The sequence below is a fragment of the Gossypium hirsutum genome, chromosome A08 (genome assembly GCF_007990345.1).
Source record: "Gossypium hirsutum isolate 1008001.06 chromosome A08, Gossypium_hirsutum_v2.1, whole genome shotgun sequence".
Taxonomy (NCBI): domain Eukaryota; kingdom Viridiplantae; phylum Streptophyta; class Magnoliopsida; order Malvales; family Malvaceae; genus Gossypium; species Gossypium hirsutum.
This window is the reverse complement of record NC_053431.1, coordinates 102,952,135-102,978,930: the sequence shown is the minus strand read 5'-3', so window position 1 is coordinate 102,978,930 and position 26,796 is coordinate 102,952,135. Positions and strand designations below refer to the sequence as shown.

General features: G+C 37.4%; 3 protein-coding genes, 1 non-coding gene and 1 pseudogene across 12 annotated transcripts; 2 read left to right on the top strand and 3 right to left on the bottom strand.

The window, feature by feature from the left end:
• Window positions 1-8,059: 8,059 nt before the first annotated feature.
• LOC107887330 (uncharacterized) lies at window positions 8,060-15,529 on the bottom strand. 9 transcript variants are annotated; one of them, XR_005899683.1, is made up of 16 exons: window positions 14,391-15,251; window positions 14,176-14,262; window positions 13,883-13,989; window positions 13,603-13,653; window positions 13,244-13,415; window positions 12,618-12,923; window positions 12,313-12,516; window positions 11,748-12,224; window positions 11,424-11,633; window positions 11,009-11,197; window positions 10,703-10,866; window positions 10,469-10,621; window positions 10,299-10,377; window positions 9,727-10,106; window positions 8,726-9,204; window positions 8,060-8,623 (listed from the first exon to the last, which is right to left on the bottom strand). XR_005899683.1 is itself a non-coding variant. In XM_041074642.1 (16 exons), exons 2-16 carry the CDS (start codon window positions 14,814-14,816, stop codon window positions 9,195-9,197), a joined length of 3,015 nt encoding a protein of 1,004 aa, XP_040930576.1. In that variant the 5' UTR covers window positions 14,817-14,823; window positions 14,918-15,202; the 3' UTR covers window positions 8,060-9,194. The 9 variants fall into 9 exon arrangements, 4 of the variants coding, with proteins under 4 accessions (XP_040930576.1, XP_040930577.1, XP_016667011.2 ...); XR_005899684.1 differs by having other exon boundaries at window positions 8,060-8,634; window positions 14,391-15,226; XR_005899681.1 differs by having other exon boundaries at window positions 8,060-8,634; window positions 8,731-9,204; window positions 14,391-15,226.
• LOC121205049 (hevamine-A-like) lies at window positions 8,394-9,062 on the top strand (annotated as a pseudogene).
• Window positions 15,530-15,599: 70 nt separating the features above from the next.
• On the top strand, window positions 15,600-15,671 carry TRNAG-UCC (transfer RNA glycine (anticodon UCC)). Its single transcript has one exon. It is a non-coding gene; the product is annotated as a tRNA-Gly (tRNA).
• A 178-nt stretch (window positions 15,672-15,849) lies between these two features.
• Window positions 15,850-18,691, bottom strand: LOC107887332 (UDP-D-xylose:L-fucose alpha-1,3-D-xylosyltransferase MGP4). The gene is made up of 4 exons (XM_016811524.2): window positions 18,010-18,691; window positions 17,760-17,921; window positions 17,200-17,415; window positions 15,850-16,375 (listed from the first exon to the last, which is right to left on the bottom strand). The coding sequence occupies exons 1-4, from the start codon at window positions 18,496-18,498 to the stop codon at window positions 16,166-16,168; spliced, it is 1,077 nt and encodes a 358-aa protein (XP_016667013.1). The 5' UTR covers window positions 18,499-18,691; the 3' UTR covers window positions 15,850-16,165.
• Window positions 18,692-19,746: 1,055 nt separating this feature from the next.
• On the bottom strand, window positions 19,747-22,560 carry LOC107887334 (protein ABIL1). The gene is made up of 9 exons (XM_016811526.2): window positions 22,546-22,560; window positions 22,122-22,204; window positions 21,783-21,933; window positions 21,592-21,691; window positions 21,364-21,456; window positions 21,156-21,240; window positions 20,996-21,048; window positions 20,818-20,906; window positions 19,747-20,171 (listed from the first exon to the last, which is right to left on the bottom strand). Exons 1-9 carry the CDS (start codon window positions 22,558-22,560, stop codon window positions 20,019-20,021), a joined length of 822 nt encoding a protein of 273 aa, XP_016667015.2. The 3' UTR covers window positions 19,747-20,018.
• Window positions 22,561-26,796: the final 4,236 nt, after the last annotated feature.

The window sequence follows — 26,796 nt, the reverse complement described above, 5'->3', positions numbered from 1 at the left end:
GGCTGGGTGAATGGTTTAGGATATTCCCCGGATGCACGATTGATGCCCTACTTGGAGCTAGCTGGATTTGGTCAACAGCATTGACCCGGACATTCGATTTGCGGTACGATTTAATATCTGCATTGGTCGAGCGTTGGCGCTCAGAGACCTACACTTTTCATTTGTCGTGTGCACTATCACTCTGGAGGATGTTGCATTGCACTTTGGGCTCCCAATCGACGGGAGTGCTGTAACGGGTGTAAATGCGATAGCTGAGCCGGCTGCACTTTGTTATAGCATACTAGGAGCTTCGCCCGCTGATGATGAGTCTAATTTTTCGAACTTGAAATTTACATGGCTGAAAGCCAAATTTGAGCATTTATCAATCAATGCCACTGAAGAAGAGTTGATGTGCACAGCTCGAGCATACATTATGCATATAATAAGGGGTGTACTGGTGCCCAATGCGAACAAAAACATGGTTTATCTCCAGTATTTACCTCTATTAGCTTATTTGCATAATGTTCGCTCGTATAGTTGGGGTTCTACGGTTCTGGCTATGTTGTATAGTGAGTTTTGTCGGACGACAAAGCCTGATGCCGTTGACATAGGCGGATGCCTTGTATTGTTGCAGTCATGGGCTCTTTATTGGATGTCATTCTTGGCATCGGTTAGTCACCAACCATACGTATTTCCACTAGTTAACAGGTGATAAAATTTAACTTGTTATTAATTGAAAATTTCTTTATAATGATACTATTCTAACGATACCATATTTACTTGAAAATTGTTTTCGTAAATGGAGTATTTATCCGGGTATTGGGAGGTCATACACTGTTCCAATATATCGTCTGATGATTGAACAACATGCCGGGGAAGGGGTAAGCTATTCCAATATTTGTGACATGTAATTACTTTGTATATCTTACTCGAACCGTGTTAAATTTTAACCATGGTATTAATCGTGCAGTTTATATGAATGTCATATCGTAGACCAGAAATTGCGGCTATTATACCATCGTCAGCCTACGTTGATTCTCAATTGTGGTGCACTAATGCACCAATTATCAATTTCAATGTAGTCGAGTGGTACCATGGGGATCGAGTACTACGACAGTTTGGTTGCATCCAGTATATCCCGGATCCGCCAATGCAGGTGGGAAAGGTTCACGGCATCAACAAGAGATGAAAACATGTAAGTCATTGGGGAGTCGTGCACCAAAAATATATTGCGGTGTAGGATAATCGGATGGCTCGAAGACCTCAGATGGATATGTCTTCCGATTTGCAACCATCGTTAGAGTACATACAATGGTACTTTAGTATGGTGAAGCCATATTTACTTAGTGGGCAGTCGACTGTAGTCCCTCTGCACGTGCAGTGACCTGGGGCATACGAGTTAGTGACGGATATAGAGCCCGAGCCACAGCTAGATCCCAAGCCTGAGCTTGAGCCCGAGCCCGAGCCACAGCCAGAGCCCGAGTCCAAGCAATCGCATTCAGATTCGGCTGATACTTCTTATCATCTAGATTTGCCGGGCAATGACTATTTCTTAGGCTCGTCAGGGGGCGGATAGTATTACGGGTTTGATATCTTTGGTCCGTATCCACCGCAGCACAGCACTTCTCCCGGCCTGTACCCACTGCAGTACTCCACTACTCTTGGCCCGTATCCACTACAGCATGACACTCCTCCCGGCTTAAGTTCATCGATGCCATTCGAGCTATATGATTTTTCTTCCATGTATCAGAGACCCTCACCTGCGACTAAAGATGATGTTGGTCGTCGCAATCACCCACAACGTGAACATCGACCTCCGCAGAAATATACCTCTAGGACCACACCATCGAACCATCAATTTTAGGGGTTTCTTGGGTTTTGATATTAAAAAGTTTGTATTTTTTTGTATATATTTAATTAGATTAATTGGAACTTTGAAAAAAGTGGAACACAATTTGACCATAACGTAAATTAGATTAATTTGGACATTTTGAACATTAAAACACTAAAACTTGTAACAAACTTAGTCTTGTAACATAAATTGGAACAAACTTTAAATACATTACAACATTAATCTAATTAAATACATTAATCTAATTGGAACATTAAATATATACAAAAAACATACAAACTTTGCAATATATATTTTTATATAAATTAAATACATTATAACATAAGCTTAATTCCTACCCGATCGTGATGATTGTCCAACATGATAGTTTCGCTACGGGCATTTACTCTAATTATGACCAGCTAACCTGAATAATCCACAACGCTTACCGTATGACCAGCTAACATGATAGTTTCCCTAATGTCCATTTCATTACGAATTCTGGATGATTGCGGACGACCTCTCGGATTCCTACATAGCCCTCTATTTGGGACAAGCTCAAAAGTTGTTGAAAGCACCTCCCACGTAGACAGGTCAGGCAGGACGGGGAACTTATTTTCTTAGACACATAACGTACACTCGAGTGTGTACACATCATTGACAAATTGTTCAACATTAAGGTTCACTTTAGCACACGCTGCCACGACATGCACACATGGATAATGAAGTATTTGGAACCTCCTATAATCGTACCGTCTGTTCCGGAAATCAACTCCATAGGACATAGGTCGTATACCGGGTCGACGACCAATGGTCTCCGTAACTCGAAACGTTTCAAGGCTTCGTGAATATATTTCTACATTCATCGACCTCGTCATCCAATGGTTTGCAACCATTGCATCCCTGACATCTTCAACAAACACGTGTCCCGCCTCCATCTGGTTGACTTGTTGCTGGCCTATTCTTGGTATCAAAGTAGCTAACCTGTAGAATGTAACTGAGAAGATAGATGAAATCTGAAGATGTCGTGTTTTCAACAACATAGCGTTTACCTCCTCCACTAAGTTTGTGGTTATTTGACCATAACGAAAGCCCTCGTTAAAACTTTAAGTCCATTGTCACGGCTCCATAGTACCCAACCACTGTCGAAAAGATGTGTTCGTTTGACCCTCCATGTCACTCTCAAGTCGAGTCATTCTTTGACGGAAAATGTATGGCTCTAGCTCGTGCGCTTTTTATGTATTAAGAAAAGATAAGTTACAGTATTGCCCTAAAACATTAAAACTTATATTGAAAAGATAAGGTAATCATTTACTCATTTTCACAATTTGTTTCTTCTAGTCTGCATTCTTATAATCTCGATGAAAGTTAGCTGCGATGTGTCGGATGCAGTAAACGGATCTCCATGGTACACTGGAACGCCTAATGGTGGCTATTAATCATTTCCCTCTATCCGAGATAATGGAAATATTATCATTGCTAATAACATACCTCCGCAGGTTGGTAAGGAAGAATTCCCACGATTCCATGTTCTCCTTATCTACGATGGCAAATGCTATCGGGAGCACGTTCCTGTTGCCGTCTTGAGCAATCGCAAGAAGTAAGATCTGTGTATATTTTTCATATAGTCAAGTCCCATCCACTTGTACAAACGGCTTATAATGGGGAAATACACGCACATATGGATCAAACGTCAAGAACATCTGATGGAAAATTTTTTTTCCCGATTGTAGTTGGCCATCCGGGCCGTCGTATCTGTAATTCAATGACAGTCTCCTATACGAACTCCAGCATAGGGGCTATCCATCCTTGTAGCTTGTTATACGACGTATCGAAATCCCTATACAATTGCTCTATTGTCATCTGTTTAGCTATCCATGCCTTTTGATATGATACTCGATACTGAAATTGTACCTAGATTTCGAAAATCAGTATCAAAACTTTAATGGTCGGCATGTCCTTTACCATTGGCATGATACACGTACAGATAGTTTTAGAATCAAGTTTTCGATGATCTTCTATCATTCGTGTCGATGTGCATGTGTGAGGCCCAACAAATTTGGGTATCTCCCACATCTGTGAATTTTGAATAAATGCAGCTCGTACTCGCCAATTGCAGCCTTCCACCGACTTTCAACACTCCGTAATATATAATGTCAGTTTAGACACTGCAACTTTGTAATCCACTAATATATTCATGTTATACCGCTTAATAGAAAATACGCACTCTTCTTTACATTCGAATCTTTGGCCTACGAACAACTCCTCAGGATTAGAATTACGGTCAGCCAGTGAGCAGAAAGTATTTCAGGGTACTCTGGGAACTCAGCTACATGCGCCGCGTCGGGGTTTATGAGCGATATGTGTGGCCTAGGATTATTGTGTATCACAATATGTCGCATCTGGTTCCCGACCGAAGACGCGTTAATGTTTTCATCATCATTCACGTCTTCATCGTCAATTTCATCGGGGACATCGTCCACATCAGGATCACTATCACTATCGACCTCTTGATCATAAGGATCACTACTATCGAATCCATCATCACCAACCACTTATGATCGATATCGATCCCACGTATAGTCGATTCACTATCAACGAAGGATATTGAAGCCACCATGCACGGTTCTTGAGCTCTATGTTCTTTACCATATGCAATGAGATATTCATTTTGCTCCATACCGGCTAACTCAGCAAATAAGTGAATCGGTGCATTTTTGTCACTCTCATTCCCACAGTAAAGAGCGATCATTGTCTCCACGCCTTCGTCGTCTACAAGTTCCATTTCGATGAATTTGATAGGGTCTGTCGAAACTGGAAACTTGTAGAAAAGTTCCGATATCCTTCTCCCACAACGTCTAACAATTTTTGCATTAATCCTTCCCTTCATATCATCCAATGAGATATTTCTATTAAATCTCATTGCTATTTGTTGCTGACATTCAAAATATGCATCCAATGATTATTGTCAAGATGATTCCATCGAAATAAACGCATACGAAAAACTGATTATCCATCTTCAATGCTCAATCTGTTAAAAAATAAACAAAATTTCTCAGAACAATTTCAAACAGCAAATAAATTACTTAAATAAAAATTTTAATTAATCAATATGTAATTTTTTTCATTCATAAGTTCATACTTTTTCAATTCTCATTTTGTACATGAACAACATTTATCTTTACATTTACCCATTTAAATTCAGTTCTATGTTTTCTTCCATCTCCGACCCTGTATCTTCCTCTAAGAAATACTGTACAATCCAATTTAGATATTCTTGATTCTCTTCATATTCATCTTCTACAATCCAAATTGAAAATTCCTCGGGATCTTCTTCCTCTTCAATCTTTATAACAGGTATTGAAATTAGAAATTCTCTTGGTAATTTCCTAACATCTAATTTATCCATCCATAGTATGTCAATCACATTTGCTTCCTAGTCAACTTTCGTGAACCTATATTTTGTCTCACTATTTTTCTTGCTCCATAAAAGATTATAAGCTTTACGAAGCATATAACTAGATTTCAATAGGTTCGTGGTACCAATGTCTTCCAAAGTTGGTCTAAAATGATTTGATGGTATTGTTCTATTAATGTCCCTCTGGGTTAAGTATTGCATTTTATTCTTTCTAATCATTTCATGACCCTTCCACAACACTTCTTGCATCTTTTTATTTACTGTGATAATGTGTTGAACAATGTCTTCTTTTGGTTTCATTCTGTAATCTTGCACTTCTCTCATCATCTTATCAACTTTCTCTCTTTGTGCTGAAGTTATTATCTCATCAAGTAATACCAAATATGTTGCTATTTCTAACAATATCTATAACATGCCAAATAAATTTCATAAATATTATCTAATCAACCTAAAACACATATAACAAATAAATTACATAAAAAAATCAAACATTCTTTACATAACATAAATAGGCTTTTTTAGGGTTTTTATAAAATTAATATAAATCAACAATAATAATAACTAACAATAATTAGGATTTTTTACTAACAATAATAACCAACAATCCTAATAATAGTTTTTTACTAACAATAATAATAAGGATTTTTACCTAACAATAATAATAACTAACAATAATAACTAACAACAAAAATCAATAAAAATCAACAATAATAATAACAACAAAAACACAATAACAATATAAAAATCCATTAATTAAAAAAATTATACCTTCTCTTTTCTATTTTTTTTCCTTCTCCTTCTTCTCTTCTCCTCCTTTTTTTTTTCTTTTTTCTCTTATTCTCCTTGCTGTTGCTTCTTGCTTCTGGAGTTGCTGCTTCAGCTCTTATACTGGTTGGGTGCCGCCTCTGCCAGATGCACAACCGGTGCCGCCTCTGGCACCCCCTCCATCCTTTTTTTTTTCAGATTTTGTTTTTTTTTTCATTTTTAACTTTTTTTTAACAGAAAAGTCAGAATTTTTGTCAGAGCCAAGGTGGTGCCGCCTATGACAGTGGCGTGACCACCCTGGATATGCCATTTTGGTACATAATTTTTTTCTTGTATTATTTTGATATTTTTTTCCTATTTTGGTAAATAACTCAAAAAATGGATTTGAAGGGGAGTTAAACACCCCTACGCACAACCGCAATCTCAGGCCCATAAATTCTAAACTCTGTTAAGGGGTATGTCACAATGAAAAGAAAAGGGGTCATAATACAAACACAATTCCTAACTTCTAGATTGAACACTCAAACAATGTAGACAATAGTTGTTGTAGGTGCGTGATAATAAAAATAAATTTATAAAAATTAATCAATGTCATTTTTTAATATTCTATTTGTGTCCATATTATTCAGCGATGTATAATAAGGTTATCAATTTTTATGAAAAATTTCTCCAATACTTCTTTATAGAATAATTATAAGTGCTAAAAGTAATATGTTTTAACCTTATTCTTAATGCGTTTTAAGTGATTATTCGATGTTAGTTATGAATTTTATACTATTAATCATTTAAATTCATGTTTTAATGCTTGATAGAGTCACACGAGCTAAACCATTTCACATGACTAGATCACACGGCCGTGTGACCCACATGAGTTAAACCATTCCACACGCCCGTATGGTAGGCCGTGTCGTTTTCATAGGATTGCACACCGAACTACGAAAAATCGCAATTTTTAAGTTTTTCGGGCATTTTAAGATGTATATATGATAAAGATAAAAAGATAGAATTGAGCCATCATAAAATATTCAAAAAAAACAACTCGAAAAACACCATTGAAGTCAACTTTGAAGTAGATTTCGGTCAAGATTAAATATTCCCAGTTGATTTCTTAGAAGTTATCATGAGTTTCTTTTATTTCTTTTGGTTATATTGTATCTTGAATATTTTTATTTTTAAATATGAACTAATTTTCTAAATACCTAAGGGAGATACCTATGATGGATTTTGTTGTTTGAACTAATTCTTGCTTAATTGAGTAGAGTTACACGCAATTCTAAAAATAGAACGACATAAATATATCGAATTAGAGTCAAATCTAATAAGGGAATACATACCATAAGTTAATATGATAATAGAGGTTTTAATTAGAAAGAAATTTCAATTAATTAACCTAGAGTCAGTTACTCTCATGCTCGAAAGAGATATTAACATAATTTAAGAATTTCTACAGATCAAGTTACTAAGTACAAAAATTGTGTAATTTAGATTGATAGTTACAAATGAAATCTAGGTGAATTCTTTCTTGGGTATTATTTTGATTTTTGGGTGTAATCAATTTTCCTGATTTATTTTTTATCGTATTTGTTAGTTAATTAATTTAGTTAATTTCAGTTTTTAATCAATCGATTAAATAATAAAAAAGGGTAATTACTAGCACTTTTAGTCTTCATGGGAACAATATCTTTACTCACTATAATACTATTAATTTACAAGTGCACTTGCCTTAGTCAAATTTTTAGTTAATTTCATGAATATCAAACAATCTGAAAATAGTAAAAGATGAAGGAAAAGAAAGAATTTCTGTTTTCCATTTTTGGTGTGCTTTTGCATATCTTACGAATGAAATTTGTTTAATTTCCCGTATCTCTATATAAGAACATAACTATCAAATAAGTTTCTATTTGGATAATAAACACAATCATTCGTTAAATATTACTTGAATAATTATGATATTTATAGGACATAACTTATCGCTAGCCAAATACTACAAGTTTTAAATTGTGTATGAAACATCTGAGATAGAATACTACTTTTTAACAGTCGCCTAATGTGAAAAGCTAGCGTTGTATTTTTAACTCATACGGCCATTAAACATTCTGAAATGGAGAAGTCAAGTAGTCGTCTAAGGGTTTACATTCCACACCACATTTTATTGGTCAACCACCAAACATTGCAGTGGACATGGTGAGCCACGTTTGATATTCACCATATACACTCAACTAAAGGGAAGGAGCCAATAGTAAACAGTAAACAATGTTGGAAGATGAATGTGTAAAGACGTGGAAATTCACTTCCAAACAAATCCTCTACTACCCTATGCTTTTCTCCTCTCTATATAACAGCTATTCACAAATACCCCCAAGCATCATAATTTAAGTACATACAAGAGTAGGATCAAAGATGGCATTAACTCCAGCAACCTCACTTGCTTTTTTCTGCTCAATGGTTCTCTTACTGGTTGTTATTGTTGATGCTGGTGGAATTGCTATTTATTGGGGTCAGAACGGATACGAGGGTACCTTGGCCGAGACTTGTGCCACTCGTAGATATGACTTTGTCAACATAGCTTTTCTTCCGACGTTTGGCAATGGTCAGACACCGATGATTAACCTTGCCGGTCATTGTGATCCCTACATAATGGCTGCACTAGTTTGAGTTCCGACATTAAATCATGTCAGGCGAAAGGAATTAAGGTAATGCTTTCAATCGGGGGAGGTGCTGGGAGCTACTACCTTACCTCGGCTGAAGATGCTAGGGAGGTGGCTACTTATCTTTGGAACAACTTTTTAGGGGGAACATCATCTTCTCGACCATTAGGGGATGCGGTTTTGGATGGAATCGACTTTGATATTGGAGGAGGAACGATCCAACATTGGGATGACCTTGCAAAGTACCTCTCAGAATACAGCAAACGCGATAAAAAAGTGTACTTAACCGCAGCACCTCAATGCTCCTTCCCTGATGCTTGGGTCGGGAGTGCCCTGAAAACTGGTCTATTTGACTACGTTTGGGTTCAATTCTATAACAATCCACCATGCCAATACACATCTGGAAGTTTTGGAAATCTAGTAGATGCATGGAAGCAATGGACTACAGACATTCCTGCAACTAAAATTTTCTTGGGACTCCCAGCAGCCCCGGCTACAGCCGGAAGCGGCTTCATTCCAGTAGCTGATCTTACCTCAAAAGTGCTCCCTGCTATCAAAGGTTCCTGCAAGTACGGAGGTGTTATGCTATGGTCTAAGTACTATGATGACCAAACTGGATACAGCTCTTCTATCAAAAGCCATGTTTGATTGCTATTTATTAATCTTGTAACCGTGCTATGAGCTTTATGCTATAATGATATTTTTAATGTTCTATGTCAACAGAATATCGAATTAAGTTAAAAGTAAAGAGACAAAATTTAATATCGAAAAATAAAATTTAGAATTGGGGCAGAAAATAAGGAGAGGTAAAACTTAGTGTACAGTTGGAGCCATTCATGAATATTAATGACCAGAAGGATGCTGTTAGCTAAATACAAAAATACTCACATTTAAACAAATGATGCATCCTTTCTGACATAAACAAGGCATAGAAGCAAAAGAAAAGGGTAGAAGAAGATCAAAAATTAAAGAATTATCAAACTAGGTTCTATTGCCAAAGATGCAAAAAACAGACATGAAATTAAACTGATGTTACTGTTGTTGAATTTGAGATCTCAATATCTTCAGGAAGGGGTTTCACATACCTCCCTAATGCTTTTTGACGGTGTTTATGCCTCATCCTCTCTAGTTTGTCCTTGCTTTTCTGCTTCCTTGTCTCTTTTTGCCGGTTCCGGAGATTTCTCTCTCTGTCAAGAATACCTTGCCAGACGACCTCACCTGTTGATGGCCATAACCATCGTCTTTTTAGGTGGTCAGAATCTGCTTCCTCGGCTAAATCCTCATCCATGACCTTTAAAGTGTTGAATGAAAACCATTTGATCCACATTTTACCGCTCCGATCCTTGAACTTGTGGTATTCTTGCATCGCACCGGTTTCGGGATTCACGTATACAATCCGACGTGCACTGTGATATGCCCAAACATTTATAAGCAGCTCAAGCACCCGTGAATAGCAATGCTTGTCCTGTAGAACACAACCACTACAATGTCAACAAAAGAATCGACCGACTTTTGAAAAATAATGTAGTCTACCATCTAAAAAATTTGCAATATCCTGATGGAATTCATAACTCAATTGATGAATGCCATTCAATAATTGTATAAATTATATAATTTGAGATGAACTTTCATAATAATAATGCACTTTATAGTTTACCTTGGAGAAACTCAGATAACAGTGACCACTTTGATAGTGCTCATCATACATTTGTGCATCTAATGCATCCACAAACATCCTGCAAATAGCAAATGAGAAATTAAGTGTTTATGGATTGCAACAGTTTCAACTGTTCATGCAGAGAAAACATTAAGTGTAACAGCTCTCACCTTGAGAACATAACAAACTCTAGGAAGGACTTTGTTGGCAAGGCCCAACTCTGCATGACAGACCATGTGCCTTCTCCTTCAGGCATGGGTGGCAAAGAGTTGAAATCCTGCCCTAAGCCATACATCCTTTTAAGAGTCTCAGAGAATGCAAGCCTGCAATGAAATGATAAACGAGTTTAGCAAATATGTTTAGGCTTTTGCAGTTGAAATAATCAGCAAATTTACAGCTCTTACTTGCACTTTCCAGCATTTATGGCGTCACAAAATGACCAAAAGTCCCTCTGCATGTTGTTTCTTGGATCAGTGTCCATCCGAACCCAAAAGTATAGTGCGTCACCATTCTTTTGCTTTTCAATGGCGTCTAACAATGAAGTTTCAGCAATTCCGGACAAGGATGCCTGTTTTGGCCCCACAATTAGGTATGAGTAAAGGGGAACAAATAAAAGGACAAGATATATTTAATTTAAGGTGTTGCTAAGCCAAATGGCATGATTCTCACAAATTAATCTAGAAACAAAAGGGTTTGACATATTACATTACCTTCCGAGCTGTTGCTCGCCATGACTGAAACCCTATCCAGGCATTCCTGTGTAGACGGTCAATCCGGTTAGCAATAGCAAAGAAGGCCCCATATTCACCAAGAGTGTCTCGGTAGTATGGGTTGTTAAGAAGTTGCAGACGAGACGGCCCATCAACATCATCCATCCCAGGTCTTCGACCTTTGGTGGACTGCAACACACATTAGACATTTTTTAAGTGCCACTGCTTTATGGAGATTCGCCAAAATTATGAATTACAGCACCTTCATGCTTTCCTTTTTCAACTTCTATTTTTTGAAGGAGACATAGGTCTCCAATTGTTTACAAATAAGTTTTAAAGAGATTCTTAATTTCATTATAAGTAACTCAATAAGTACAATAAAACACAAACCTATATGATTCTTCCACTGACTTACCAATCCAATTCCACGGTAAAGAGAATTTTGGTGCAGGAAAGGCCATGTTCCTTCACCAAAATAAGGTTCATAAATACACAATGGTTGACCAATCCTTTCGAGTTCCCTTTCATCCCTTTCATGCAAGTCATTTCTCATACGGTCAGCCTTCTTGGCATTTCGATATACGTCCTCCCAGGTTCCACGAGGTTGATCAGTTCTATCTTTCAACTACAACATATTTGAAAGAGCATGAAACTTCACTAAGTAACAACTTAAAGAAAAAAAAGCTGAAATTGTTCAACTAAACTTTTGGCTAACATACACCCACAGAACAATTCTTACCTCTTGCTCCTCTCGTCTCCTTTTAGTATCGAGAATATGCGTCCTTTTTTCTTCCTCCCAAATTTCATATGAAAATGAATCATCCACAGCAATTAATGAACCAAACTTCTCCCTTCGAGAATGGTTCCATTGCTCCTCTAACTTGTTCAAAAAATTGGCACTCCTGTCTCCAAGAGTAGAATTTAGAAAATCCCCAAACAGGTTCCATTGCCATTCTTCCTTTAACTTTGAAGGAAGTTCAGCAACAGCCTTAAGAGGTGCAACTTCTGATGGAAGCTTGAGAATATTTTCCAGTAGAAAGGCATATCCTTCAACAGTTTCCTGAACCATCAAGTTTTTAACAGTTTCTCTCCCAATCGAAGCAATATTGCGTGCCAATGGAGACAATTTTCCATTCGATATCACTTGCAAAATGATTTGGGTCAAAACTTTAATATTCTCCTTGGGAAAAATATAGCCGTTTACCCTGTCATCAACCTATTTGTTATTACCAACATACAGTCAGTAGCTTGTTTGCCTAATGATACCGAATATGCATGAACAAAAAAGAGTGTTATAGGCTTACATATTTCCTGATATTGGAGAGTTCTGGTGCTATGATTGGTTTCCCAAGGGACATGGCTTTCGTCAAAACTTCCGGGAATGATGGCTCATCAAGAAATGAGCCATATATCACAATGTCAGTCATGCTCAGAACGTTGTCGACTTCTTCCTCAACAGCCACATGCTTCACCACACCACTAGGATACCTCAAGTTGAGAGCAATTCTCTAGGAAAGCGAAATATATGTGAAGTGGTAGTGAGAAGCTTGAAAACTATGTCCACATATAAATTTAACCACAGCACTCTATGTAGTAATTATGGCCATACCTCAACAGCCATGCTGTAGTTGCTTGTTGAATCATTGCTTAAAATAATGATTTTCGGGTGGGAATTTGAATTATTGTCAGCAAAGAGGGGTAATAAAGCCTGCAAAATAAGGGCATGCTCCAACCACAAGCCCTTGTACATGAATTGACTTCCAACAATTGCAATGAGTACTTCATCAGGTCCATAACCCATCTTTATACGCTGACTATCTTTTAACAAATTCATTGCATTCTCTCCTTTCCATACCACAGCTGGAGAACCAGGAATGACATAATAGTTTCCAGAATCAAATGTAGAATAGATCATCTGCAGAAGGTAGAGTAAGAAATCAGATCATTAGAAACAAAACCCAGGTTAGAAACCACTCTTAGGAGCATAAACACTAGAGGAAACTGAAATCACATAAACTAGGCATTGAAGTAAAAACTGGCTCAAAATATAAATCAGTTACTAGGATGTCTTCTAATAAAATAGGAGCATTATCACTTTGTTGCATGCATCATGCATTTCTTCCATTGCTCAGACCATCTTAATAGGACTAAATAGCACCTATATACTTTCACTACTTTAGTTAATAATATGTTAACTATGAACCAATGATGAAATGATTTTCAAAGATATATTACCGGAAGTGCATAGTTAGGGAAGACAACAACAGTAGCACGACAGAAAACTTTTTTCCAATCATTCACAAGCTCAATCTGTCCACTTGAAGTGTATTCTCTAGAACGTATGGCAAGCGCTCGTTCATGGATTGTCCATATAAGTGGAATAGATTTGAAAGGTTCCTGAATAAAACTATAACAAGTAAACTCACTCACGTTAATTGACTTGAACAGAATAACAGTCTAGTGAAATTTCTAAACATGCATCACAATATATCAAATAAAACAAATTAATGTCTTCAGCATGTATGGAGAAGTGGCTTAAACTTCAGAAAGCAATAGGTATAGAACTTTGCCTAAAGAAATATAGAATAACCTACCTAGAAAAGACACTCTTGGCCTCAAGAGAGCTAACAAGTATACCGTCATAGCTGCAGAACAATATATCACAATTACATACCAAAAAAAAAAAAAAACTTTTTATGGGAAAAATTCAAACCATTTTGAGGAAGAAAAGGATGTCTTATCCAGAATGAAAGCAAAAAACCATCACAATCGCTTGATCAAACTTCTTAAAATAGGAATTAATGTACATAACTTGTCATATAAAATATCAAGCCTAAAGTGGGTTTTTGGTAGATTACAAACAAAGAAACGTACTTCAGCCAATCAACAGCAATCTCATTCCGTTCGACTTTAAGAATGGTGACCGGAACTCCGACGCTTTGCCAAGCATTGCGTGCAAGACCATCTTCAAGGGAGTATACCTTTCAACAAAGTAATTAAAACACATTAGGCTATCACTCCAAACATTCCCAGCAATATATAAGCACTAAGTTATCAGCTGAAAAGACATTTAGGGTTTTCTTGACTAAACAACAGAATTCAACAATTAAAACTAAAAGAGGTCAAACTCACAAATGATGAACTGCATAGAACTCATTGTCATTTACCTGAAGTTCATAGCCAATCTCTTTCAATGCGGTTGCAATGGTCACCATTAGCAATTGTTGTGGGTGAACCAATAGATCAGCAAACACCTTCATTTTGAAGTAAAACAGCACTATAAATATCAGCATGCAGCAAAAGATCCAACAACAAAAACTGACCCCCTTAAAAATGTATCCATTGATTGAATCAACAAAAATAAGAGACAATTTTAACTAACCAATGCAAGCTGAGGTTTTCTATAATGGAAACGGTGTTGACTCCGGTTGAAACCAGATGAAGAATCCAAATTGACTAGTTTATTTTCTCTCTGAAACTTCTCTAATAGCTTGCACGGTTCCAATCTGATATCTTCACCAAAATCTAGCGCACCCATCTCTTTCAAATAACTCAATTCTCCAAATACCGAATCTTTATCATCTAAGAAGGAACCTTGAGATTTGTCCATTACTGAACCGGGCAAAAACATTTGGAAAAACACAACAAAGAAGAGGAAAACAGCAACGGTGCAAATCCATTGGAGATAATCTAGCTTCTTGAAGAGCAAAAGCCGAGAAAATCTCGATCTGGGTCGGCTCGAAAACGGGTGCCTTTCGTTCCTGCTACCGGCTCTCTTCAACGAGATCCCATTTTCTAAGGAACCCATTTACATTCTCATCCAAAAAAAAAAAAAGAAAAAAACTTAGCTCTTGAAACGCAAAAAGAAAACTCAATCTAAAATAACCAGAACAAATAAACGAAACACACCCAACAAAGCAAAGCAAAGACTAGAAAGTGGGATGTATTAAAGTTTATTTATTACAGAAAGAGGAAGCTTGTGATATAGCAACAATAGCATTTAGATGGATATTGAATGGATCATTGAATTGTCAAAGATGAATAGAGATACACAATAATTGACAGACGGCATAAGATTTTTTTGGGGGGGCGGGGGGATTTTCAGATTTTTACTACGAAGGGAAAGCAAAAGAGTAATAGATTAGTAAAAAAAAAAAAAAACAAAACAAAACGTAAGATCAGATCAGTAGAATTTGGCTGCGAGCTGTAATCTCTTCGGTCGAGAATCTTATAATATTATTATTCCCCTTTATTTTAGCGTGTTCTGTCTTTAATTTTTTCTTTTTCCTTTTTATTTATGTTTTTAGCTTTAAATAATTAAGATATTCCTGCCACGTTTTTTATAATATATTTTAATTTCAGTAAAATTATCGGCATGGGGCTGCTGTTAATTATTTATTTTTCAGTCTGACCAATAAAAATAAAAATCAGCATGAGAGATGATAGATGATAGATTCTTTGTTTAACTCTTTTATTGAGACCAGTTAGTTTATTAATGACAGAAAAACAATATATCTGTTTTCAGGAATAGTTGGCCGACACTTTTTTTTTATGGTAGTACTATATTCTCTCTCCCACCCGTTTCAAGCAGGCGTTTGTAGTCCAACGGTTAGGATAATTGCCTTCCAAGCAATAGACCCGGGTTTGACTCCCGGCAAACGCAGATGATATTTTCTTTGCCTTTTTGTGAGAGCAATTTTAATGCATAATGTAGCAATCAGATCCTGTGTCAGCACTGGATTTTTAGCAAAGCTATCAAAGAATAGATGTTAGCTGAGACAGACATTATAACAGCAAATAATATACATATTGTATTTGCATAATGTTAAGTAAAAACATTGTGACAAAAATTTGATTGATTGATCAAGTCTTTTCTGGAAACAAAAGTTTATAGTGAATTTCAACAGAATATTTGGACTTTGCCCTGTTTTAACACTATTTAAATGTAAAAATTTTGCTGAAGAACTGAGCATTCTTAGCTGCTAAAGGTCCACATCTATCTGCCGTGTCTGCTGCTAATGATCAATGTTTATCCGAGAGTATCGAAGCAGATGGTTTTGTGAAGAAGATTATCAAACTGGATGTTCCACCTCTTAGGACGGTTTTTGAGGATGTAATTGGTTATGCAGAACGCAATCAGATGGTATTCCAGCTTTTTCATAATCTGCCTAGAGGGGAGTCAAGGGCATGATCATCAACCAACCAAAGGCCATAATCTTGGAAGCGCTTGATCTTCTTTTCAAAGCCGGTGATGTAATTATTATGAATTATGACGTGCATTCCCTTGGTTTGCTGCACCCATGTCTGGTTCTTGAAGTATAATCCTCCTGTTGGGAATGCTGCCTGAGGAAGCAGGTAGAGATCCACCTGTAGAACATATTATTAATTTATGATTATCAGAAAATCAAATCTTAATACCACAAATTTTAATAATATATCACACACCATCTATTATGGATATTAAAGACAGACAGCGAGAGAGAAAAAGGGCTCGTAGAACCACAAATCTAACACCCCAGAGACTTTACATACCCAAACCAAAAGCAAAACTTTGCAATGGACCAGAAATGCAAGTAGGACTTTCTAAACATTGGATTGGATTAACAATAGATGTTTTTTTAGCATTATGATAAGCCGATTTCCAAGTTACGGATTACCAAAATATGCAATTACACACTTCTGAGAATTCATTTGAATATGAATGCACTAAGTGCAACGCTGATCAAAGGATGTACATGTATTAGCAAAGTTTTTTCAAATTATGGCATGTAGAACAAGCAAGGGATATTATCTGAAACTCCGAACCTTGAGGAGTTAGCCACAATTCAGGAACACAGGCAAATGTGGCATAAAATTTCAAATTAACAAAGAAGAAAACAAATGAGAAATATTAGGGGTATATGCTACAACCTAAAATGGAACTACTGAGAATTCATTTGAATATGAATGCACTAAGTGCAGCGCTGATCAAAGGATGTACACGTATTAGCAAAGTTTTTTCAAATTATGGCATGTAGAACATGCACGGGATATTGTCTGAAACTCCGAACCTGGAGGAGTTAGCCACAATTCAGGAACACAGGCAAATGTGGCATAAAATTTCAACTTAACAAAGAAGAAAACAAATGAGAACTATTAGGGGTATATGCTACAACCTAAAACGGAAATGGTAAGAAGATGCATAAACATACCAAACCAGCAGTTTTGTTTAGAGCCCAGTTAAAAGCAGGCTGATCATTTGCTTTCTTTGCTTTGGACCATGGCTGAGCTTGAAGTTCTTCGATCCATTTCTTCATTACAAGTTTAGCTCCATCTTTGGGACGCAGAAAAATCATGCAACTACAAATATAAGTGCGACCCTTTTTCCCCGGAGGTGGCAAATCATGGGAATGGTTCAAAGCCTTCACCTGATCAACCAAAGAGAAGTAGCATGAAGCAACTTTACGATAAAGAAGCAGTGGCAGCAATATTTCCAGTATATAGCAGCCTAGAGTCGGGTAGTGGGGCGACTATTAGGTTAAGTACAAGATTCAGTCTTCGTTCCATCCTCTCCATTCTTTTTGCTACTATTATCCACTGAATACAATCCAATTATTCATAGTTTAAAAATCATGGTAACTGTGGAATGGCTTCAGATAAGCTAGAGTTCATTAATTTCTCATGATCTAATAGAATTGCTTAATATTAATGAATATAGTCAGGCTATTATTGCCTAACACAGTAAAACATATAGCAAAGTTAGCATACATACAGCAACCATGTCATCAGTGAAGTAAACATCATGGTTTCCTTCCAAATAAGGAAAGGGATCTCTCAACCACACCATATCAACATCGTTATACATAACATTGTAGCCAAGCTCCAAAATTTTCAACAAATGTTGAGGCCTCCTGGAAGTAAAATTGAAGAATCCCTAGATCAAGCACCCAATCAGCATCAATTGAAAATGTTAGGGGGAGAAACAAGAACAAAAACCCAGATATGTGAAACAGGGATAGAACCTGAGAGCCAAATGTATGGGCAGTTTGTGAATCAATTGCGGGAGGGACAAGGACGGCATGGCCAGGCCATTTTTCATTAACTTTATAAAGAGTAGCGTAATCCTCAGCTATCACAAGGACTTTCTCTTGGTGCTTTTGTCTGGTAATACTAATCAGCCAATTATTGAGGAAAGGCAAGTGAGGTTGACTCACGGCGCAAATGATTAGGGTACCATTTTTGGCGACGAAGGAAGCGGCTTCGGCCAAAGTGTAGTCACGCCATTTGGAAAGGGAAGAAGATGCCTTTTTAGAGTTAGAGAAGGTGGCTACGGGCATGCCAGACCAAGGCACGAACACTCCGAGGATTACCATGAGGGAGAGGAGGATAATTAGGCCTGTTGGACTGAAGATCGAAATGGGTCTTTGCGAGGTTGATGAAGAACGTGGGGAGACTGGATAGGCGTTCGAGAATGGATTCTGGATGGGTCGTTGGTGCAAGAAGGATGACATTGTTGCTGGTAATATTGAAGATCATGAACAAAAGAGCTTGTTTATGTAATTTTAGACTAACAGTAACAACAAGATTCCAATGAAGGGGGAAATTTTGGGTTTAAGGAAACGCGTTCTGAGATCGGATCTGTAAACCATAGCTGATGACAATAGCTTTATAGTAGGAGGAAAACAGTACTGGAAAGGATATGATTGTGGGTCGGGTTGTCGGTGTTGAGTCCGAAATTTTAATGATCTTCCATTTTTATTTTCATTTTAAATGCTATCTTACATAAATAATTTTTAGTTATTATTTAACTATAATAGTTAATTTAAATTTTTAGTTAAATTATTTTGCAACACCACCATAAAATATATAATTTGTATTACAACATATTTTTACCAATGATTCATCATATGTGGAGTGGTAGAGTTATAACCGGTTTGCATGAATTGGTATTAGCACAATGATTAACAATACCCAAAAAAAAAAAAAACAAGTAGTTGAAGTTTTGTGTTAACAATTTAAAATTCAATGTTGAAACACGGATAATGTTAATTTATGGTTTTTTTTTAAAATTGTTGTATAAGAGCCTAATATTTACAAAAATTTCAAATAAAAAATTTTCATACAATTCAACTTAATTTATAATAAAAATTATGTGAATATTAACATATTTAGAATAAAACACATTACAACTAAATATAATATTGTTTGAAAAGAGAAAAAGATAATAAAAACATATTTGAAAAACACCTTATTTTTATTTGACCATCTTGAAAAACTAAACCTTCAACTGAGCACTTGATTAAATCATTATATAACCATTTGAAAAAGTTTAACCCTCATATGTACATCCCTAAAAAATTAGACCCAACTTCAACATTTAACCAAAAAATATTAGAATTCTTTTTTTTTAGAGAATTTATAATTCTAGTAGTCCTTATATTATCCATAAATTATAAATTTAATTCAAGCACCTTAATTTTAGAATTTTAAATTTCAATCTCTTTGAGACACTTCAAATTTTGAAAAATATAAAAACAAAAATACTAAATTAAAGAACAAAAAAAATAAATATATCTGCGTTACTAATATCAAATTTTGACATAACACATTTGTTAACATTAACAAATATTTAAATCAAAAACATCAAATTAGACTACAAAAATCCTTTTCCACCATCCAAACCTTCAAACACCAATATATAACCAAATTTCATATGAGATGGAGAATAAAGATCATATTATAGGATTATTGATCAAGGCTGAAGCAATTATTGTTAAGACTGGACAATGTTACTCACCTTCATTATCAGATATATTATACAAATTGCTCATTATTAAAAACCAAAATTAAGAGAAGAAGAAAAAAAAAAAAAGAATTTCATCTCGGGCAATTTAATATACTACTACTACTGATGAAGGAGCCAACAACTGAAAAACATCGAGGGTGGCTAATTACAGGCAACTCCCTCCGCATAAAGGAGAGATTTTACATAGTGTGGCATCATCGTTATCGTAAGTTTGTTTTAGGAGATTCATGCAACATATCCAGCCTTTAGCTTCATTTGTTTTTGTTTGACAAAGAAAGATGACAGCACACTTTTGCTCCTAACAGGTGCACGTATAATGTCGCGCTTTGGGTTATCAAATGACCTGAATGCTGTCAAAGGTTTGGAACCCTCCAACTCCTGCCAATGATAAAAGGGATTTTACATAAACATGTAATGTAACAAAGTACATAGAATATTTACCAACCCACTTGGAATCGTAAGTTGGTTCCCAGTTATAGCATCATGCTGATAACATAAAGGTATTGTCCTCTTTCGGTGCCGTTGAAGAACTGACATCCCCTCAAGATTTTGTCCCCAGCTCTGAGGAGAGCTTAAGGGTGCCTCATAGGTAGCTGAAGAACAAATCCAACCACACCGCTGAATCCATGGTGCTGAAGAGTGCAAGGCATGGATCAGAACCATGACTTATATGATATAGAGGTTGGATTTGCTCTTTAGCAACCTAAGAGACACCCCTACGCTCTCTTTAGAACCAGGGGACAAAACTGTGAGGATGTGTCAATTCTTTAGCAGCACCTGAAGAGAACAACCCAATTTGTGTGGTGTTCCCAACACGTTTCAAATTCTAAAAAAGAAATAAGATAAAACATTTTCCAGAATTTACAAATGAAAATGAAATGAAATGCCTCTCTAGCCAAAGATCAACTAGTATACTAATAGGAATGAAGATGACAGTTCAAGATGAATCATTCTTGTGTTAACATAGAAGCATCAATTTAAAGAACATCAAGCACGTATGTATTCTTGCTGATTTAAACATTACCCTATGTGTGATACCCAGTGATGGGACAAGTGCATTAGAAGCAGGAAAAAGTGCTGCTGAAGACTTTTCCCTTGCATTGTCTCCATTCTCTGCCAGAATTACAGTCAAAATACAAGTATTATCATCTAAAGCCTTTTTTAACAATACTAAAAATGAGCTACTGGTCTAACGTACATACCCAGTAACTGGAAAACCTCAGAAGCGGAAGCAGGAGGTTTTGAGATTTCATTGCTGCATGGTAAGCAATGTTAATAACTTCTTTCTCTCAGCTGAACATTAGAAGAGCTACACTGAAAGGAAAATATCCATTCAACATAGAATTTTTAAGCCAAACTAACCTTGCTAAAGTTTGTGAAGTCCCTTTCAAAGTAGACTTGGTTTCTGAGGATAAGTGCCAAGAAAGAGTTTTTGATGCAGGAGTATCTATACTTGAAAATCATTTAATCAGTACCATGATGTTTACCTTCTTCCTTTAAGAAATTATATCCCAACAATGCAGAAAACAACTAACATAGAAGAGTTCCTGCCTGCTAAGAAACACTATACCTGAAGGCTGAAGACGAGCTTTAGCATGGAGATAAGTTTGCCTAGGATCTGTCTGTACCTGGGGACTAAAATGTACCTTCTTGCTGACAGAATCTGGCTTAGAAAAAATTGCAATAGAAGAGAGGCAAGAAACAGGACAAAAGGAAATGGAAATGAGAAAACATACAAAACTTCAACCCACTAATTACCTTCCAGGAGAAAAAGAAGGCCTCTATCAACTACTCTTACTCGGTAAAATGTAGTGCTTGTGATGTCTTGGGATAAATGCCAACAACTGCTGCTGCCTGATACCTTCTTTATCCGTGTATGTTTGGCACGTAAGAAGTTTCTGACATTAAAAAGCCTAAATTAGCTAAGGCTCTCCATTCAATAAATTTCTTGTATTAGCATATTAAACCAGAGAAGTACAAAGAGATTACCTGATTTAAACAAGATGCTTTTAGCTCTATGGTAGACACTTCCAATGTTTGCTGCTCAAGAAGATCAGTCAACTTGTAAGCCACGGTGCCAAGGTGATCAACAGCATTTACAAGAGCCCGTACAGCATAATCTTTCAGGTTGTCCAGTACCCTAACAAATGTAAACACAAGCCAATGCATAAGCATTGATATGAAAAACATCACAGAAGCAAGCCAGTGCTTGTGGTAATCGGCCAAGTTCTGAAATCAATTATGGTATTGCTTGCATGAACATGAAAAGGCTGTTAAACAAACAATGAAGGAACTAAGCAAGTATTTAAGTAAAATAGGTAACCTTACATCTGCTTCTGCTCATTATGGAGATACGACTTTTCGCAGTACTCAGCAGCTGAATAAAGCTGAGGCCTTAAGTTCTTGAGCTCCTATAAAATCAAAGGGTCAACTAATCAATTAGTTTAACAATGAAATGCTGGGAAGCTCAAAAACTCATGAAGACAAATTTTGACATCAACAAGGAGAACAAGTTAGCAAACCAAATTAAAATCGTAACTCTTTTGCAGATATTAGATTCAGATACATGAATTTTCCAATTTTCTTCTAATAAGATATTATTAGATAATACAATATGTAAAGCTTTTTCATTGCATAATTCAATTCGGATTCGCATTCTACTTAGACTAATACCATGGCTCTAAATTCAATAATGGGAATTAAGCGATTCTTTTTCTTCAATAAACACAATAAGAGACTATATCTAACTTACAATAGATTCATCCATTGCTGCAACTCTACTTTCTAGCTTTGAAACATTTCTGTTGCGGAAAGGATCGATTCGAGAACTCCGATATGACTACAAGTAAATTGACCGGAACGAAAAATAAAGTGAACACAAGGATTTACGTGGTTCGGCTTTAATGCCTACGTCCACGGGCAGAGGCGAAAAGAAATTTCACTATAACAAGATGAAGATTACAAGTGTTTTACACTCAAGACACAACCCGAGAACCTCACAACTCTCAACCCCTATAGAAAACCCGAAAGCTAAAATCCTAGCTTTCAAAGAACAAGCTTTGCTCTCTCTTGGTTTGGGATGATCAATATGGCTAATGAACCTCTCTATTTATAAGAGAGTTCAAGGACATAATTGTCCAAAACTTTGGCAAAGATTTGTGGTTGAAAATGGACACCAACAACCATCCACTAATCCACTACCACCAACAACCCACTACCAACAACAACAATCCACTACCAATTTTAAGCCATTTCTTAACAAATCTCCACCTTGGCTTGAAATTTACCAAGCTGAACATCATAGTGAATTCCTCGAACTGGATCACCTCTTCCAAACGCCTCTCTGGCGCTAATCAATCCCGAATACCTATCAAGTCCAAGCAATGCTTGAACTTATATGCAGGGATCACCTTAGTTAACATATCTGCAGGATTCTTCTCGGTAGCAACCTTGCTGATAACAATGTCACCTTGCGTAACATGTTCCCGAACAAAATGATATCTGACATCAATGTGTTTGGTCCGTTCATGAAACATCTGATTTTTAGTCAGATGTATGGCACTCTGGCTATCGCAAAATACAACAGTGAAATCCTGTTGTAAACCCAAACTGCTTACTAGACCTTTCATCCACAATGCTTCTTTCACTGCTTCTGCTAACGCCATATATTCCGCCTCAGTCGTAGATAAGGCTACGGTAGACTGTAACACAGCTTTCCAACTAATGGCTCCTCCAGAATAAGTGAAAACATAACCCGTCAGAGATCTTCTTTTGTCCAGATCTCCAGCATAATCAGAGTCCACATAGCCCGTGACACTGCTAGTGCAGTCACTCTGATCATATACCAAGCATAAATCTGCAGAACCTCTCAAGTACCTGAGAATCCATTTCACGGCCTGCCAGTGTTCCTTGCCAGGACAACTCATGTATCTGCTGACCACACTAACTGCATGTGAAATGTCTGGACGAGTGCAAACCATTGCATACATCACGCTTCCAACTGCACTCGAGTATGGAATGTGAGACATTTGCTGCTTTTCTTCATCAGATTGTGGTGACAACTCTGCAGAGAGTTTGAAATGTGGTGCCAATGGAGTACTCACAGTTTTCGCTTTATCCATGCCGAAGCGTTGAAGAACCTTTTCAATGTAGTTCTTCTGCGACACACGAAGCTTGCCCGCCTTGCGATCTCTGTGAATATCCATGCCCAAATTTTCTTGGCAGCACCCAGATCCTTCATCTCGAACTCACCACTCAACTGCGACTTTAACTTGTTGATTTCGACATGTTTTTGGAAGCAATTAACATGTCATCAACATACAGCAACAAATAAATGTGCGAACCATCTGAGAGCTTCCGATGATAGACACAAGCATCATAGTCACATCTTGTGTAACCATGCTGAATCATGAAGCTATCAAACCGCTTGTACCACTGCCTTGGGGATTGTTTCAATCCATATAAAGACTTCTTTAATAGACAGACATGGTCTTCTTTACCAGGAACTGTAAAACCCTCTGGTTGACGCATGTAGATTGTTTCCTCGAGCTCACCATGCAAGAACGCCGTTTTTACGTCAAGCTGCTCAAGTTCTAGATCAGACTTGGCCACCATGGCAAGTAATACACGAATGGAAGAATGCTTTACGACTGGGGAGAAAACTTCATTGTAGTCATCCCCTCTTTCTGAGTGAAGCCTTTAGCAACCAATCGTGCCTTGAATCTAGTTGCTTCAACCCCTAGGATGCCTTCCTTTTTCTTGAAGACCCATTTGCAACCAACTATCTTCTGGTTACTTGGCGGCTTAACCAACTCCCAAGTATGGTTCTTGTGAAGAGATTCTATCTCCTCACTCATAGCAATTGCCCACTGTGCCGACTCATCACACGTGACAGCCTCATTATAACTGGAAGGTTCTATACCAATGGACTCCGCCACACTGAGCGCGAAAGACACCAGATTAGCGTAACGCGGATTTGGTTTGATTTGTCTCTTCGTTCTTCCAGTGGCAATGCTATATGGTTTTTCTTGAGGTGACTCATCTTCATCGGAATCTTGCACCTCAACTTGATCATCCTGGACTGAAGTACCTTCCGTAGGAATTGGAGCGTCCACCTGACACTCCACCTGCTTCTCAACACCGTGATCTCCCATTCTATCTGACTCTCCTTTTCCGGGAATTTGTGGTGGATCGAAGCATGGATGACTCATCAAAAGTCACATCTCTGCTGATGATGAACTTGGACGAAACCGGATCAGGACACCACAACCTGTATCCTTTCACCCCTTGGCCGTATCCAAGAAATATGCATTCTTCGCCTCGGTTGAGTTTTCCCTCATTTCATGAGCATACGCAGGGCAGCCAACACTCTTAAACCAGAGTAATCAGCAGGAGAACCAGACCATACTTCTAGGTCTTCAGCTCAATAGCTGTTGACGGAGATCTGTTAACAAATAACAGCAGTATTAACAGCTTCAGCCCAAATTCTTCACCGAGCCCAGCATTTGATCGATGCAACGAGCTCCTCCAAAAGTTTATTTGGTTCTGCAACTCATTTGTTGTGTGTTGCGAACAGTGCGTGTTCACTATTCCTTCATTTTTCAGCTCATTGATCCCTAGCAAAACTCAGCCATTATCCTCCGGAATCGCTTGATCTTCTTTCCTGTTTGATTTTCGATCAAGCTTTAATTGCTTAAGTGATGAGAACTCATACTTGTCTTCAGAAAATACATCTCGAGTAATCATCGATAAAGGTAAGCAGATATCTGTAACCACCTTAGAAATTGTCGGAGAAGGCCCCCAAGGTCAGAATGGAAGTAATCCACTGTGCCTTTTGTCTTGTGAATCCCCATGCTGAACTTTACCCGAGTCTGCTTACCGAAGACGCAGTGCTCACAGAATTCAACTTTCCTGTACACTGCCCAGACAATAATCCTCGTTTGCTTAGCACCGATAAGCCTCTCTCGCTCTATGCCCGAGCCGCATATGCCATAACTTCGTGGTGTCAGAATCTTAGATCATCTGATGATGACACTCCCGCAACACCTGTAACCGAGGAACCATCGAGGAAGTAAAGGCCCCGCTCCAAATTACCACGTATCACAGTCAAAGCACCCGAGAATACCTTGAGAACTCCACCTTCAGCAGAGTACCGAAAGCCTTTCTGTCCAACGTACTCAAAGAGATCAAATTTTTCTTCATTTCTGGAATGTGCCGAACATCAGTTAGAGTTCTAACAATACCGTCAAACATCTTTATACGAACTGTGCCAATCCCCATGACTTGACATGCTGGCATTTCCCATTAGTACTGAACCAGAATGCTTCTCGGTATGTTGAAAGAATGTATTCTTTTTCGAAGTGATACTTTATTGAATTGTAGCTCCCGTTTTTTTTTTTTTTTTTTTTTTCGAATTCATCTCCCCGACCACGTAAGCACTCCGGATACTGCTTTACGAACGTACTCCTCGGCAACACCTTGATGAATCATGCATCAGCTTTCACCCTCTAGAGTCAGGTCATCACGACCGTACATCATTGTATCAACAAAATTCTCATACGAGGGAGGCAAAGAACACAAAACAATTATTGCTTGGTCCTCATCATCGATTTTGTTATCGATATTATTCAAATCCATGATAATGGAATTGAATTTATCCAGGTGCTGGGAAACAGGTGTACCTTCCTCCATCTTCAGGGCATAGAGTCTTTGCTTGAGGTAGAGCCGGTTCGTCAATGACTTCGTCATGTACTTGCTCTCTAACCGGAGCCACAAACCGGACGCGGTTTTCTCATCCGCTACTTCTCGTAGCACTTCATTCTCCTAGACATAGCAGAATAGCACTATGTGCTCTTTCTAGCATTGTCATCCTTTTGCTCTTCCGAAAGCGTGCTTGGTAATTTATCTTTACCAGACAATGCTTTTAGCAATCCTTGTTGAACCAGCACTGCCCGCTTGATGATGCCATAAACTGAAACTATTTTTCCCGGTAAAATTTCTCGAC